The sequence below is a fragment of the Eucyclogobius newberryi genome, unplaced genomic scaffold (genome assembly GCF_026437365.1).
Source record: "Eucyclogobius newberryi isolate DKJ021-1_F unplaced genomic scaffold, fEucNew1.0.hap1 SCAF_21, whole genome shotgun sequence".
Lineage (NCBI taxonomy): Eukaryota > Metazoa > Chordata > Actinopteri > Gobiiformes > Gobiidae > Eucyclogobius > Eucyclogobius newberryi.
In genome coordinates this window covers 17,031,186-17,046,561 of record NW_027315846.1, presented here as the reverse complement: position 1 = coordinate 17,046,561, position 15,376 = coordinate 17,031,186, and the positions used below count along the sequence as shown (strand labels likewise).

The following is a 15,376-nucleotide window of genomic DNA, read 5'->3' as shown; positions in this document are numbered from 1 at the left end:
GGCCAGTAGATGTCGCCCTCGTAGTTTGTTGTATTAAGCAGTGACGTCAGAGGGAAGGCTGGTCCAACATGGCGGCTGCCATCATGAAGCTTGTCAACAGAAGCACTTTCAAGTCAATTATGGGTCCACATTTTCTAGTGTTCAAACCCGCAGCAAAAGCCAGTACGGTCAGTGAGGTATTAAATGTTTATATTATTATCTGTTGTGGTTGAACCTGACACTGTCGGGAGCATGTTAGCATTCTGCGACAGGCTTATTTATACCAACAATTGAATGCATTCGCTTGATATGGTAATGGCTGTTTGTTTAGGCTGGTGAAAGGCCTTCTCAAATTCTGCCCGAAAAAGTGAAAATAGTGGAAGTGGGACCAAGAGACGGGCTGCAAAATGAAAAGGTAATGTGATACCACCAGGTACAGTAGCCTATCGTTTCTTCAAGATAAAAGCAAAGTGGTGGTCTAAAAAGTTATAATTTAATTTGAATGTAATAGGAAGAATAAATAATCAAATCTGGTATTTTCAATTGATAGATCACTAAAATTAAACAAAATATTAGTTTAATGAGTGCCGCAAGAAAGCCAAAGCTTCAAATTGCAGTACTGTATTCAAAATGTCTTCTCGCTTACTCTTTCTCACAAAGAGTGAGAGAGAATGAGTAACCACAAGTTTTACTCGAGTAAGGGTTACTTCAATTCAAAAATAAATAAAAAATAGGCTACTTGTAGTGTTGAAAAGTTTGCCAAGCACAATTTTGTTTGTGTTATTCAAGTAAATGTAATTAAGTAGCCTGATTCTTGTTGTTTATGTCTGCTTGCTGTAATATGTCATGCATAAGTATTTTGTGATTAATCAGATTTTTTTGCTTTCACTTAGACCATTGTGCCCACAGAAACAAAGATTCACTTGATTGACATGTTGTCAGATGCGGGTCTTTCTGTGATTGAAGCCACTAGTTTTGTATCTCCAAAATGGGTACCACAGGTATTTGACCTTTTCCCATGTGATTACTTTCGACCTGAACGGTTTGGCAAAGAGAAAACAACTTATTTATTATTTAATTTGTCTTATTTGTAGATGTCAGATCAAATGGAAGTAATGAAAGGCATATGTCGAAAACCAGGAGTGACATATCCAGTTCTTACACCAAACCTCAAAGGCTTCCAGGCTGCTGTGAGTTCCATGACCATTATGTACAAGGCATTATTATTCAAATAAATATTCTAATAGTCTTTTGTTTTGATATTGAACAGATGAAGGCAGGTGCTTCAGAGGTGGCCATATTTGGTGCCGCTTCAGAGTTATTCAGTAAAAAGAACATAAACTGTTCTGTGGATGAGAGTTTACAGCGGTTTGATGAGGTTATGAAAGCGGCAAAAGAATCCAGTGTACCAGTGAGAGGGTAAGGTGGCTTTCTCCTTTAACCATGGAGGATTTTATATAGGTTTCTGATATTGTTTTCTCTCTGCAGTTATGTATCATGTGTTCTCGGATGTCCTTATGAAGGCAAGGTGGCGCCTGAGAAAGTTGCTTATGTAGGTAGCATTATGGTAAACACATAAATGCAGAGGCTTGCAATAGTATTTGTATTACTGGAACTTTTCCACATTTTGTCACGTCACAACTAAAACTTAATACATTTCATTGGCCTTTTTTTGTGAAAGAGCAACACAAAGTGGCACAAAATTGTAAAGTAGGGAAAAGGGGAAAAATTACACATGATTTCCAGATTTTGTTTTAAATAAATGCGCAGTGTGCAAAAGTATATGGAACTACCTTTCTCTGCAGTTACAGCTGCAGGTTTTTTGGGGTTTGTCTCTTCCAGCTTTGCTCATGTTTCCCATTCTTCTTTGCAAAACAGCTCAAGTTCAGTCGGGTTTGATGGAGAGCGTCTGAGAACAGCACTTTTCAGATCTTGCCACAGATTCTCATTTGGATTTAGGTCTGAACTATGACTGGGCCATTCGAACACAAGAATATGTTTAGTTGTAAACAATTCCATTGCAGCTCTGCCTTTATGTTTAGGGCCGTCCAGCTGAAGGTGAACCTTCTCCCCAATCTCAAGTATTTGCAGACGTTAACAGGTTTTCTTCCCAAATCTGAGCAGCTTCCTTTTCCCTGTGGAAGAAAAACAGCCCCTCAGCATGATACTGCGCCACCATGTTTGACAGTGGGGAATGTGTGTCATGTGCCGTGTCATTTCTCTGCCACACAGAATTTTGCTTTTCTGATCAGACCAGAGCATCTTCTTTCACATGTTTGCTGTGCCCCCCACAGGGCTTCTGCAAATTGAACATATTTTTTTCAACAATGGCTTCTTCTTGCTACTCTTCCATAAAGCTTTGTTTAGTGCATGACCAGTAGTTGTGCTGTGGACACATTCCCTGTCCACCTGAGCTGTGGATCTCTGCAGCTCCTCCAGAGTTACCATGGGCCTCTCAGCTGCACCGCTGATCAGTGCTCTCCTTGTTTGACATGTAAGTTTTGGTGGACGGCCATGTCTTTGTAGGTTTGTAGTTGTTCCATGCTCTTTCCGTTTCCGGTTGATGGATTGAACATTGCTCTGTGAGATGTTCAAAGCTTGGGAAATCTTTTTATAACCTGACCCTGCTTTAAGCTTCTCCACAACCTTTCCCCTGACCTCTCTGGTGTGTTCCTTGGACTTCATGATGCTGTTTGCTCCCCAACATTCTGTTAAACTTCTGTGGCCTTCACAGAACAGCTGCATTAATACTGAGATTAGATTACACGCAGGTGGACTCTATTTAAATTTTCCTTCCACTTCACAATTGTGTGCCACATAGTGTTTCTCCCTCACAAAAAATGCCAATACAATTTATTTAATTTTATGGTCGTGACGTGACAACATGTGGAAAGGTTCCAGGGACCCGAACACTTTTGCAAGCCACTGTATGTTTGTCAACTCTGAGCAATTTGAGGATTTGCCTCTTTCTTGCAGGTTGCAAAGCATCTCTATGATATGGGTTGCTATGAGATCTCGTTAGGCGACACAATCGGAGTGGGTACTCCAGGCTCTATGAGTCTGATGTTGGAAGCTGTGACTAAAGAAGTGCCAGTCAATGCATTAGCAGTGCACTGTCACGATACATATGGACAGGCTCTAGCTAACATTCTGATTGCTTTACAGGTATAATCTCTTTTTAATTTTTAATAGTATCATGAAATGTTTATTGGAAAGTGCTAATCTTCTTTTCTTTTGTTTTGCAGAAGGGAATTTGTGTTGTAGATTCTTCAGTAGCTGGACTTGGTGGGTGTCCCTATGCCCAAGGTGCTTCAGGGAATGTTGCTACAGAAGATGTTGTCTACATGCTCCATGGCCTAGGCATCGTGACTGTAAGTTATGTCTATATTGTAAGTGAAAACCTACTGTATGTCATACAGTTTTTGACACATTTCTATTCCTCAGGGAGTGGACATGTCCAAGTTGATGGATGCTGGAGCTTTCATTTGTCATACGCTGAATAGAAAGTCTAATTCTAAAGTTGCTCAAGCCACCAGCAAATTGTAGGTTAGAATCCAAACACTGGACTCTTTGACCAACTGAAGTTCACCAAACGCCTGGACACAGATGTTGAATCATTAATTAGAATTTTTTAAGTGATTGATTTATATGAACTATAACGGTAAAGCTGGAAGAGTGCCTTACAGTCTGATGTTCTACATTATTCCTGCCACAGACCTTATTTTGGCCAATTGGTCATGTTGTGTTTATTAGCAGTAGTGCTTAAAAATAACTAGAGGAGACATGTTTCTCTGTAGTTTTTGCAGGGTTGGGTTTGCAATATCTGTAGATTGATCTTAAGTTATTATGTTAATCTTAATTTTTGCCTTTGTATGTAAACGAATATCTTGAAAATGTTCCGTATTTATTTAGAATTGTTTGACAAATGACACCAGATATATAAAATAATTCTTGTCAGTTAAGATATTTTGAGTTGTTTAATGTCCTAAATTCCAATTTATACTTTGAATATCTTCTGAAAAAAATAAATATTTAATATTTTATTTAGTGGTCACATTCACAAACCAAATGTTTCTGTCTAGATTTCTCTATGGGCGGATGCAAACTATGCCAGAGGAAACAAAAAAAAAATTTGCCTGCCGCACCTTAAATATAACCTGACTGACAGGTCAAGCAAGTGGTATGAGATTCTTAGCTGCGTAGATGCACCTTATGCACTGAATGAAGGATTCAATGACTCACAACAAATTTCCATGTTGCTTTGAAAACTACAGGCTTGGTATGAGGCTACAATGTGTAATGTCTTGGCATAAATAAATTGGCAGGACCAAATACATTTTAACATCATTGAAAACAAAATATTTTTATTATATTTACATTTTATAAACAGAATCACCTCTTTGTTCCTTTGGCTCTGACAGCCAGTTCTCTAGCCAAGCATTCAGCAGCAGCATTGCTTCCTCAGTCACATCAGCAGAAGGCTTCCACGAGGCAAGGACAGGTATAGAAATGAGTGGACATTACCACTCACCGCAAATACCATACCAGCTCCAAGTAATACTGTGTTTTGACAAATACAAATTGTCTGCCATATGAATTAATCATTATTTAAGGTTGTCTGCCATAGATAATGCTGGGAAACATGAGTCATCAGTAGTAAGGAGGCTGAGCCTGGTGTGTCTTGCTTTCTTGTGTGGATCCTGTGTGGATTCTGTTTTCTACAGTAAAGTCAAAAGAAAGAACCAGTATATTAAACATTGATGTTGTAAAGGGAATGAATGACTGAAAGAACACATTTGTTATTGAGTTGATTTGGAGTAAGTTTTCATATTCTAGAATGTGATGAATTCATACTGCCAGATGGAGGGCAAGAGACAGATTTTCCTATTCATTACATTGTACTTTTCCATTAAATATGAAAAGGGTAAATTCACAACGTTGAATCTGATTATTTCCATCAGTGACTAGACCCAAGAACCATGTATAATACAACAACAAAAAATGCATTTTAACAACATTTATTTCACCTGCCCTCCATCTGTATTAACACGATGTTGTGGTGTCACCTGAAACCCAGTAATAGTTTGTATTGCCATAGAAACCAAAGTTCAAGTCTGCATGTCAGCTTTGACAAGTGCAGTAAATAATCCTGGGATCTCACTCATTTTCCTGAGATCAAGTTCAAGTCCATTTGCTCTCCCATTATTCACAGAGGGACAGGTTTGGAGCAGAGGCGTGTATTTTGTCCTCTAGCCTGAGTCTGTGCACCTGGGACGTGGCCACAGATTTAAAAGAAGGGGGTTTGTCCTTATAGTCTTTCCGCTCTTGCTGGGACACAGGAAGGGTGCTATGGTTGAATAAATTGTCTTGCTCAGGCATATCAATGTGGCGATGACTTCTTTTCACTTTGTTCACACATCTGGCAACTCTTTTGGAAATGAGATAAATGATCTCACAAATGTTGAGGATAATGCAAAGGGCAGAAGCTCCCACCATGAAATAGGTAAAGACTTTCTTTTCAGTGGGATGTCCGATGTAGCAGTCCACCTGGTTTGGACAAGGTGACACCTCACATTTCACCAGCCGTGGCAGGTAGAAACTGTCATAAATTTTGTGTAGAATGTAGAGGAAAGCCACCTCAATACCAGTCTTCACAAAGAGGCTGGTCAGATAAGTCCACCACAGCCCTCCGTGCTTTTTGCCTGTGTTGGAGTAGAGCGTGGTCTCTAACCCAAACTTGGCCTTGTGCTTGCGCTCACGGTCATCCCTGTAGGCCACATGCATGACCACCATGAAGGACGGGCAGGTGACAAAGATGAGCTGCAGGGCCCACAGGCGGATATGGGAGATGGGGAAGAAGAAGTCGTAGCAGACATTTGCACATCCGGGCTGCTTGGTATTACAGTCAAAGTCCTTCTGCTCATCACCCCACACTCTCTCTGCTGCCACCACATAGACCATGACCCTGAAGACAAACACCACTGACAGCCACACTCGGCCGAAGGCTGTGGAGTACTTGTTGACCCCACTGAGCAGGGCCTGGAATGTCTTCCAGTCCATGGTCCTCCTGTCTCTCACTCAAAACTTGGAATCTCGGTTTTCCTTGCAGTTGTCACAATTATTCTGTAATCGAAAGAAGCACGACAAAGTTACTTTATGCAATGTATTACTTTCATATGAACAAATATTTGTGTTCTTCAACCTTTATTTTGAAATAATCCTTTGTTCAAAGACAAGTGTTCACTGCTAATGATTGAACTAAATTGACGAGAACAAAAGTCTTAGGCCTAAAACATGTTAACGTTGTGTGACTCCTCAAAATCAACCTTTTAATTGCGTCGCGGATTCAAACCCGGACGATACAAGTTATATTTAAGAAGTATAAATACATATGGCCCACAGCAGGCCTGACGACACTTACACTGCTCTTGATGTTATTTCTCATTTAACTTTTCCCCCATTACTCTCTTCAATGTATATTAAATAGGCTTAACACAAGTCTTAACAAAAGTCTTAACATACAACATTTCAGAGCTACAACAGACAGATCACGTAGGTTTAGGACATCCATTGAGATTCTCTAGGAGTGTTACTTACCGAGTGACTCCTAATCCATCAATTAAACTCGAATTTTGTAGCTCTTTTCTCTCGTGTAACTTTAGGCTCCAGACTCGTTCCTCTCGCAGGTAAAGCGCTCCGCGTGAACAAACGCGTCTGTGGGTGTGGTTAAAGACGACAGACTAAAGTTGTGTACAGATGTGATCTCTCTTTCTCTCCCTCTCTCTCTCTCTTTCTTTCTTCCCTCTTGGCACACCTCTTCTCCTCCGTGCCCTGTCTCAGGCCTCTCTCTTTCCTTCTCACACGACACGCTATGTAGACATCACGTGGAGAAGACCATCAGCTCCCCAAAAATGAGAGCTTCAATATTTCCTGTTTTTGTCTAGCACTCCTCATTTCCTAGAACAGGGGAATCTGATTGTATTGTTTCTCAGTAGGATACATGTCTTCATCAGCTGCACTCCAGATTGTTTAATGCTTCAAATATATATATACATTAGGCCTTTGTGTTTCATAATGATTTAAAACACACACCGCCTGGCACAAGTCTGTCATGCTACATTAATGTATTATTACAGCGCATGGTATTGTCTACTACAATGGGAAGACATATTACATTTCCTTTTACCTTTTCAAGCTTTCGCTCAACTCAAATAACATATGGGTTAGTCCTCTATTTGGTCAGGGAAAGCTATCACCTTGCAAAAGTATGTTTATTTGCTCCCCTAAGTCTCCAGAACATAAAAGAAGGATCATGTTTGGTTAGGAAATGCCACTGCGGTGCCCACGCCTGCCAGCGGTAGCAGGCCTCAGCATGCACTCAGAGCTTTGGAGTTCTTTTGTTCAGAGTTAAGAAAATAAAATCGCTTTACATTGACACGATTATCTTTGGCTAATCCCCAGGCGTGTTATAGTCTGCATTGTCAGTCTTTTAACGGCATAAGCCCAGGATGTTTTTCAAGAAGGTTATTACATATATATAAAGGAAAAAAGCAGTCAGCATTTATGTAATTAGTTACCTGTATGTATTTCCTGACTCTGAATGAATGGCAATGTGCAGTGTGCATGCAAATCAGTTAAATATCCGTTGATGTCCATGTGACATATACACACATTTTATAGCAACGTAATTACACTCAATGATTCTGCAAACATGTTGATGGAAGCCTCTGTTGAAACTACAAAGACTGTTGAGGAGAAACGCGTTGATGAGTAGAACTGGTCCAGGCTGTTGGCCGAGACACACCTGAAGAATGTGAGCATGAGTCAAGAGCCAGCCAGCTGCAAGTCACGACAAGAAGCATCCACACAACTCGATAAACAAATCACTTTTATAAGTCCCTAACGCAAGAGGAAGGAAATCTACTGCTGCAAGAAAGTGAAATAAGACCCTGGGACATGGGCTCAGCTAATGAGGGTGATTATATTTGTTTACAGAACCACCCAAACAGGAAAGACCTACAAAACCGATTCAAGTTACCCACTGAAACGTACTATTATTTATGCCATGACAAAGCTACATAAAAGCTGCTAAATAAAGAAGTAAAGAGTGTGATGATCCACAGACCTAACTTTAAACTGGCCCACTGAATTCCAGTGAATGTACCACTGGAGAGAGCCTTAAAAAGGAACATTTAATTTGTGTGTGAGTCATCTGCAGGGCTAGCCAAAGCTTTGTCAAACCCACAACTCTTTGAAAACTTTAATGAACAACTGGAGTCAACTCTTCAGCCTGGGATTGTATGTTTTTTTCCCTCTGGTTGTTTGACACTTCATCTTGCTTATCACACATTTCAACAGAGCGGACTGAAGAATTCCTGCGCTGGGTGGGTCCACACGTCAATGGGGATGAATCAAAAGAAGAGAAAAGAATGACTGCTCCGCATACTCCGGTCCAAAAGTACTAATCAAGCTAAACTGTTGAGGCCGCTGCTCCTAGCAACGGGGAAATGTGGTGGCTGTGGGTGGGAGGGGTTTATGAAACACATGGAAAATATGAAAAGTCTCATGCAGTTGAAATCCACAAATGGGTAGCACGGAGATCTAGGTTTTTTAAAGTTTTATTTTCATGTTCATTATTTGCACCAACACAACAAATCTTTAAAAAAAAAAATAATAACCTTTATTTAAACGAAATACTTACAAGCACATCCAGGCTTGCATCGTGGAGTCGAATATATACAATATAGTTAACTGTTTACAAAAGTACTCCATCATTCTCTCGTCTTTCTAAACAGTTAAATACTAGAACTTGCATAGCAGCACAACCTCTCTGGTTTATATTATGTAAATTACAACATATACCAGCAACTTTTCGCTCACAAGAACAAAGAGCCACAAATATCTGGAGGGTGGGCGCCAAAAGGAGGGAAAATTGTTCACAGAAACCCAAATGTTTGTACAAAAGTGAGTCAAGTAAAGGATCTGCAGACAAACCGATGTGTAAGGAACACTGTATTTTCCAGATCCAAACCGGTAATTGACAAATCATTCCTGAATTATAAGAGATAGTGTGGCAAGCACAATAATTATGTCATGGCTCCACTGATGCTGCAGTTTAAATGTTCCAGTTCATTGTGTCTACAGGAAGGAAATGCCTCTCTCAGAGTTTAGAACAAACTGTAGTCCTTTACTCAGTTCTTCTATTTGATGACACTATTTTCCTTTTAAAAGATTGTCAGTGGAAATGGCCATGCTGTATGAAGGAACAGGAGTCTTTGGCGAAGATTTGTTGGAAACCATGAGAGTACTTCCGCTGGACATTGTGTCTGTCAAGGTAGTTCTGGAACGATGCTGCGCAATGAAGCATTCTCGACAGCGTTTGCCCACTAAATAGACTATTTCGAACACAGAGAGAACAATGCATGCCAGGCTGGTGACCACCATGAAGATAGCGAAGATACGCTTCTCTGTGGGACGTGCAATGAAGCAGTCCACTACGTTTGGGCAGGGGTCCTGTTTGCACTTTATGAGGGTAGGGAAGTCGTAGCCCTCGTAGATGTGGTAAAGGAGGTACACAAAGGTGGCATCCACTGCTATTTTGAAGACAAGAGTGAGGACATAAGTCCACCACAAGCCACCTCGCTTCTTCCCGGTGTTCAGGTAAAGTTTGCGGCAGTTCTCTCCATATTTGGCCTTGTTTTTCTTCTCTCTTTCTTCCCTGTAGGCCACGTGCATGACCACAAGCAGTGATGGACAGGTGACAAAGATGAGCTGCAGAGCCCACAGACGCACATGAGACACGGGGAAGAAGTGGTCATAGCAGACATTGTGACAGCCAGGCTGAGCGGTGTTGCATTTAAAGTCTTTCTGCTCATCCCCCCAAACCTTCTCCGCTGCCACCACAAAAACCATGACCCTGAAGAGGAAGACGATGGACAGCCACACTCGTCCAAAGGCCGTGGAGTATTTGTTCACCCCACTGAGGAGGCCCTGGAGGAATGACCAGTTCATGATGGTCAGATGGTCAGATACCGATCCACAGAAACGGCACCGATGTCTGATACCTGCCAGAACAACAAGCATCATGTATTACACAACGGACAGGGAAATACACAATAAATAATTTAAATAATAAATAATAAAAATACAAATAAGTAATGTAAAACTACTGGTAAAAGTCGGAGAAGAAAGACGCAACAAAGTCAATTAAAACTCCGTATTGTACTGGAACCAAAACAAGAAAAGAAGAAGAATAAAGAGAAACAGCCGTAATTTAGACTCCGACATCACCGTCTTCAGATCTCACCACGCTCCGCGCGTAATCACGCACAATCCAACTCTCAGACTCAAGAACCAGACATTAAAGCGTCGTCCCAAAGACAATAGCTACAATATCAGCTTAGCATTATTATTATTACCGTTTTTGTCTCAAAACGACGGTTCCGTGTCGAAGCGGAGAAAAACACGCTGGATGAATCTCACTCAGATGAAGATCGTGTGAAGGGGAATGTTGGGGGTGGAGTTCTGAGTGAGCCATGTCTCTGCAGCAGACCTGCTCAGGTGTGGCACACTCACTGTTCACTGATCACAAGAGAATATAATATCACACTGTTCACAAGAGAATATAATATCACACTGTTCACAAGAGAATATAATATCACACTGTTCACAAGAGAATACAATATCACACTGTTCACAAGAGAATATAATATCACACTGTTCACAAGAGAATATAATATCACACTGTTCACAAGAGAATATAATATCACACTGTTCACAAGAGAATATAATATCACACTGTTCACAAGAGAATATAATATCACACTGTTCACAAGAGAATATAATATCACACTGTCACAAGAGAATACAATATCACACTGTTCACAAGAGAATACAATATCACACTGTTCACAAGAGAATACAATATCACACTGTTCACAAGAGAATATAATAGATCCATGACCAGGACGAGTATGTTCTTTAAAGGCAGAAACTAGCAACGATCTGAACGCATCACCCGCGTTTCCCACTTATCATAAACTGACTACTGGGAACACTGACCGTGTTCACTTTTGTTTATGTTTTGTTAATATTTCCTTTCTGTGCGGTCGTTATCAACGTTTACTTTTACTCTCAAATTCTACTTGTACACTTCATTTGCTGATACAGATAAGATATGCCTTTATTGTCCACACATGGGGAAATTTCGTAGTTGCAACGCAGGCAGATAGAGGAAAAGGACAGTTAACTTATAGAAAGTTTTAAAAAAAGACTCTTAATAGAAGAACTCTTATAAACAAAACTACTATAAACAGAACCTCTCATTTCTTAATAAGGAATGGAGGGGAAAAATAAAATAAAACAGCTAGCGTAAGACAAAATAATTCTAATAATAATGGTAAAATAAAACACTGCTGTTTATATCAGTTATATGCACATGAATGTGACATTGCGTGAGAGTACCCCGTTTCTTCCTCCATTACACTTTTTTGGTCTGGCCCCAAATGTTAAAAGCATAATTTGTATGGTTATTATTTCACTCCCTTGATGATTGTAAAGTATTGATATTACAAAGATGCAATTGCAAATGGCTAATGTTGTGCTATTCCCCCCCAAAGTTTGCATTTTACAACAATTGTTTTAAATAATGCTATGATGTAGAGTTAAATACATTTTAGAATCAGAATAACACAATTCAGTGCTAATCTGTTCAAGCACTGCTTTGTGACTTTATTATAATTCAGAACAACAGTCACACAAAGGCTGGTTCATTTCATATAAAAAGGGCTTTATTCAAATATCTACAAGGCAGAAAAGGTGGGCTCAAAAGGAGCTCAGCTTTTGTTACGTCACACGTATTCGCCACAGTCTGAGATGATCACTTTTTGCTTTGGCTTGCCATCTTTTGTTCCTTGTGCCTGTAAAATAGAACAGAGTTTGAAGATTAAAGAGTCTATAGTACATTACTATGGTGGTTTGCATGCGCTAAATTCATGTATGTTTTGTGATTCAAAGTGACATTGCAATTTATGTGAGACTAGAGCCAAAACAGAAGTGTTACTTCTTTGAGGTGCGCACAGTGTTGTTGTGCATTTACACTTAAAACTGGGGTTTCATTTATAAAAGACTTAATGCAGAGATCTTACTAAAAGTGTACGTACAAAACTTTCTCTCTGACCAAAGGTTGTCTTTTGCATCATTTTGAAAACTCTGATGCCAAGGTTGAGAGTATGACCGGGGTCACTCATTTCCTTTTATAGATCCCATATTTAATGTGGAAACGTACAGGGCAAAATGGAATTTTGTAAGTAGAGTTTAGGTTGTACAAATAGGCCCCAAGTATGATTCTTGTTTAGTCCAGATGTAGACTTGGTTTAGTCCTGTTCAAGTCCTAGTTTAGGTCAGTCCAGTTTTATATCTAGGTTTAGTCCCAGTTACACTTGCAGTCAGAATTAGAAAGCTTTATTGCCATTATCAGTCAATTAAAATGATTAATTCACAATCTGAGTTTATGAAATAATATAGACCGATTACATCTAATGACACATTTGTTTATACCAAACAAATTTTGATATACATTTTGTAAACATAGTGCACTGGAATCTAAACAACAAAAACTATTTGGAAAATCTTAATTACATTTCAGTATGTGGTCCAGATTTCCTATTACGGCACCTACTGTACTTGGTGGTAGTAGCAACACTTTACTTTTTTGAAAATACCTTTTGCAGCTGAATGAGTGTGCATTCGACAATTGTGGGATTAAACATCAGTCTTATCTTAATAACCTCTTACAGTAAAGTCAAAAGCATCGATTTCATTGTTGACCACCAGATGAACCTCACTCACCTCCATTGCTCTGACCACGTCCATTCCCTCCACCAATTCACCAAAAACAACATGTTTTCCATCCAGCCAGTCTGTTTTGTCATTTGTGATGAAGAACTGTGATCCATTTGTGTTTGGCCCGGAGTTGGCCATGGAGAGCTGCCCTGAAACCAGAAGAGAGAAAGTAAACAAACAAATACACCATTCATGGCACTGAAGCAATGCAGCATCTCTTACCTGGGCCAGTGTGTTTCAAGACAAAGTTTTCATCTTCAAACTTTTTCCCGTAGATGGATTTGCCACCAGTGCCGTTGTGGTTGGTGAAGTCGCCTCCCTGGCACATGAACTGAGGGATGATGCGGTGGAAACTGCTGCCCTTGAAGCCAAAGCCCTTTTCATGAGCACATAGACACCGGAAGTTTTCTGCCAAAATAAAATTATATTCAATCTGTAAAAAAAAAATTAAAATGGAAGAAAACGTTCCCTCTAAGCTGTGCAAACTGCTCCCACGGTCACCGCGCACACACAACCAGTGATGCCCTGCGGGTTACCCGTATTTGCCGTGTAAATTGCTAAGATCTCAGATTTCAGACAGATTTGACACCGATGTAGCCACAGTGTGCACATCTGATGTTGCTCACAATGGTCCAACGGACTGCTCAGGTAGTCTGTGTGTTTGCTCAGATAAAAGAGAGAACATTGCTCCTCAGTCAAATCTGCTCCACTCAAGTTTAACTGATAATATTTTAGAGATTGTAGTAACAAAAACAAACCAATCTTGTGAATTAATTTGTCAAATGAAAATAAACCTTTATAATGTTTTAACCCTTATCAACGAGGTACTTACCTGCTGTCATAGGGACAATGTCAGCACGAAGGAGAAACCGTAACCTTCCTGCTGGCTTGTTGCCAATCTTGATATCCATATAAACTTGAGGATTTATTCTGCCCTTCTTTGCCGGTGGCTCAGCCTGTAAAACCACAATTTGTTGCAAAATTATGAATATTAAATAAAAAGGCAAATCGCAATAGTAATCTCACCTCTTGGTTGGTGGTGTTAGTCGACTCTACACCTGTTGCCGCTTCAGCCTCAGCCTCTTCTATAGTTTTTCCTGAAAACCTCTTCAGCCAATCGTCATCGGACCACACTGTACCACATACAAAACAGCATTAAAAACCCTGAATGATAATGTAAAGCGAAATTATAAAGTACAGCACCTGGGCGAGATGAGCCTTCTTTGATTCGCATTGGTCGGGCAATGTTGACCCTTATGGTCCGACCAAACAGCTCAGACTCATTCTGTTCAAAATGGGACATAGTATAAGGTCATACACAATTACAGTTGAAAGCTCACACACTTTGTCCCCAGTAGGCTTACCATGTTATCAATTGCAGCCGCTGCATCCTAAACACAAGTTAATTTATACATAGAAGTTAATTTCGGCATTCTAACATGACACATTGTGAAAAAGGTTTGCATTAATCAGGCTCAGATTAAACACTACTTGCCTCTGCCATCTCAAACTCAATGAATGCAAAGCCTCTGTGTTTTTCTGAAAAGTAAGAAAGTAGTGAGAACAATTGTGCCGTTAGGCTAAGTAGACATTTATTTATAAACCTACCACTTTCATAGTCTAATGGGACTTGAATGTCTACAATGTCTCCGAAAGGAATAAAAGCTGCATGCAACACCTTCTCGTCCACCTCCTCTGCCAGGCCCCCTAAAGGAAGAGTCAACAGTTCAGTTTTAGTGGCCTAGGTTTGGTTTGGATCACATTTTTGGATCTTCAGACATGGTTTAAGGGCAGTCTTATACACACATGGGCTCCTTTTTGGCCCCATTCAAAACACACTGTAACTACACAGTGCTTTCTAACGCGGTTCCATTTAAGATAAGATAAGATATTCCTTTATTGTCCCACATGGGGAAATTTCATTGGTGCAACGCAGGTAGATACAGAGGTAGATACAGAAGAACAGAACAGATCACTTATAGGAAGTCTGAAAAACACTTTCAGTAGAAGAACTTAAGTTATTAAGTTAGGGACTTAATTTAACGCAGTTCTACGTAACAAATGAGAAGAAACCCTAACATATTCAAACCGAGCGCTAGTTAGGTGCCAAAACAACACTGAACAACAGAAAAGCCAAGATTAACACCAACTTACCAATGTACAACACTCGTTTGTTGGTAGACATTTTTGATTTGACCTCTCAACTGTGACGTAGTCCTTCTTCGTTGGCGTTGGTGTCCACGTGTTACAACACCGCCCCCTGCTGTTGTTGTTCGTCTTCTGCAGTTGTACTTCTTCAAAGCACGTGCTCCACGCCAAACTGTCAGAAAATAAATAAATAAAGAGAAAGAGAGGGATAGAGAAAAAAATAGAAAGAGAAAAAGAAAGGAGAGAGAGCAATTATAATGTGCGGATTTCCTTCTTCTATTGGGGTTTTATAGCTGTTGGCAAACGTTAAAAGCGCATTACCGCCACCTGCTGTAGAGAATATGCTAGTTCTAAGTGATTATACTAACAATGAGTGAAAATAAAAACAAAACAAATAGCAAAACCA

General features: G+C 40.0%; 4 protein-coding genes across 5 annotated transcripts; 1 reads left to right on the top strand and 3 right to left on the bottom strand.

The window, feature by feature from the left end:
* Positions 1 to 33: 33 nt before the first annotated feature.
* hmgcl (3-hydroxy-3-methylglutaryl-CoA lyase) lies at positions 34 to 4,022 on the top strand. Of its 2 annotated transcripts, none has more exons than XM_072457233.1 (9): positions 34 to 176; positions 311 to 394; positions 873 to 980; positions 1,074 to 1,169; positions 1,250 to 1,398; positions 1,468 to 1,531; positions 2,956 to 3,144; positions 3,225 to 3,350; positions 3,424 to 4,022. In XM_072457233.1, the coding sequence occupies exons 1-9, from the start codon at positions 69 to 71 to the stop codon at positions 3,523 to 3,525; spliced, it is 1,026 nt and encodes a 341-aa protein (XP_072313334.1). In that variant the 5' UTR covers positions 34 to 68; the 3' UTR covers positions 3,526 to 4,022. The 2 variants fall into 2 exon arrangements, with proteins under 2 accessions (XP_072313334.1, XP_072313335.1); XM_072457234.1 differs by having other exon boundaries at positions 39 to 167.
* A 303-nt stretch (positions 4,023 to 4,325) lies between these two features.
* Positions 4,326 to 6,668, bottom strand: gjb3 (gap junction protein beta 3). Its single transcript, XM_072457235.1, has 2 exons — positions 6,577 to 6,668; positions 4,326 to 6,102 (listed from the first exon to the last, which is right to left on the bottom strand). The coding sequence occupies exon 2, from the start codon at positions 6,037 to 6,039 to the stop codon at positions 5,182 to 5,184; it is 858 nt and encodes a 285-aa protein (XP_072313336.1). The 5' UTR covers positions 6,040 to 6,102; positions 6,577 to 6,668; the 3' UTR covers positions 4,326 to 5,181.
* Positions 6,669 to 8,485: 1,817 nt separating this feature from the next.
* On the bottom strand, positions 8,486 to 10,463 carry gjb10 (gap junction protein beta 10). Its single transcript, XM_072457991.1, has 2 exons — positions 10,398 to 10,463; positions 8,486 to 10,043 (listed from the first exon to the last, which is right to left on the bottom strand). The coding sequence occupies exon 2, from the start codon at positions 9,988 to 9,990 to the stop codon at positions 9,193 to 9,195; it is 798 nt and encodes a 265-aa protein (XP_072314092.1). The 5' UTR covers positions 9,991 to 10,043; positions 10,398 to 10,463; the 3' UTR covers positions 8,486 to 9,192.
* A 1,283-nt stretch (positions 10,464 to 11,746) lies between these two features.
* On the bottom strand, positions 11,747 to 15,082 carry ppie (peptidylprolyl isomerase E (cyclophilin E)). Its single transcript, XM_072457877.1, has 10 exons — positions 14,977 to 15,082; positions 14,431 to 14,529; positions 14,318 to 14,361; positions 14,187 to 14,213; positions 14,026 to 14,107; positions 13,849 to 13,955; positions 13,655 to 13,778; positions 13,045 to 13,230; positions 12,829 to 12,971; positions 11,747 to 11,897 (listed from the first exon to the last, which is right to left on the bottom strand). Exons 1-10 carry the CDS (start codon positions 15,005 to 15,007, stop codon positions 11,829 to 11,831), a joined length of 912 nt encoding a protein of 303 aa, XP_072313978.1. The 5' UTR covers positions 15,008 to 15,082; the 3' UTR covers positions 11,747 to 11,828.
* Positions 15,083 to 15,376: the final 294 nt, after the last annotated feature.

Coding starts and splice junctions, on each gene's coding strand:
- gjb10 (XM_072457991.1), bottom strand. CDS start 9,990: ATGAACTGGTCATTCCTCCAGGGCCTCCTCAGTGGGGTGAACAAATAC.
- ppie (XM_072457877.1), bottom strand. CDS start 15,007: ATGTCTACCAACAAACGAGTGTTGTACATTG. Junction 13,779..13,848: donor CTAACACCACCAACCAAGAG/GTGAGATTACTA, acceptor GTGGTTTTACAG/GCTGAGCCACCGGCAAAGAA. Junction 12,972..13,044: donor CTTGAAACACACTGGCCCAG/GTAAGAGATGCT, acceptor TTCTGGTTTCAG/GGCAGCTCTCCATGGCCAAC.
- gjb3 (XM_072457235.1), bottom strand. CDS start 6,039: ATGGACTGGAAGACATTCCAGGCCCTGCTCAGTGGGGTCAACAAGTAC.
- hmgcl (XM_072457233.1), top strand. CDS start 69: ATGGCGGCTGCCATCATGAAGCTTGTCAACAGAAGCACTTTCAAGTCA. Junction 981..1,073: donor CTCCAAAATGGGTACCACAG/GTATTTGACCTT, acceptor TCTTATTTGTAG/ATGTCAGATCAAATGGAAGT. Junction 3,145..3,224: donor ACATTCTGATTGCTTTACAG/GTATAATCTCTT, acceptor TTTGTTTTGCAG/AAGGGAATTTGTGTTGTAGA.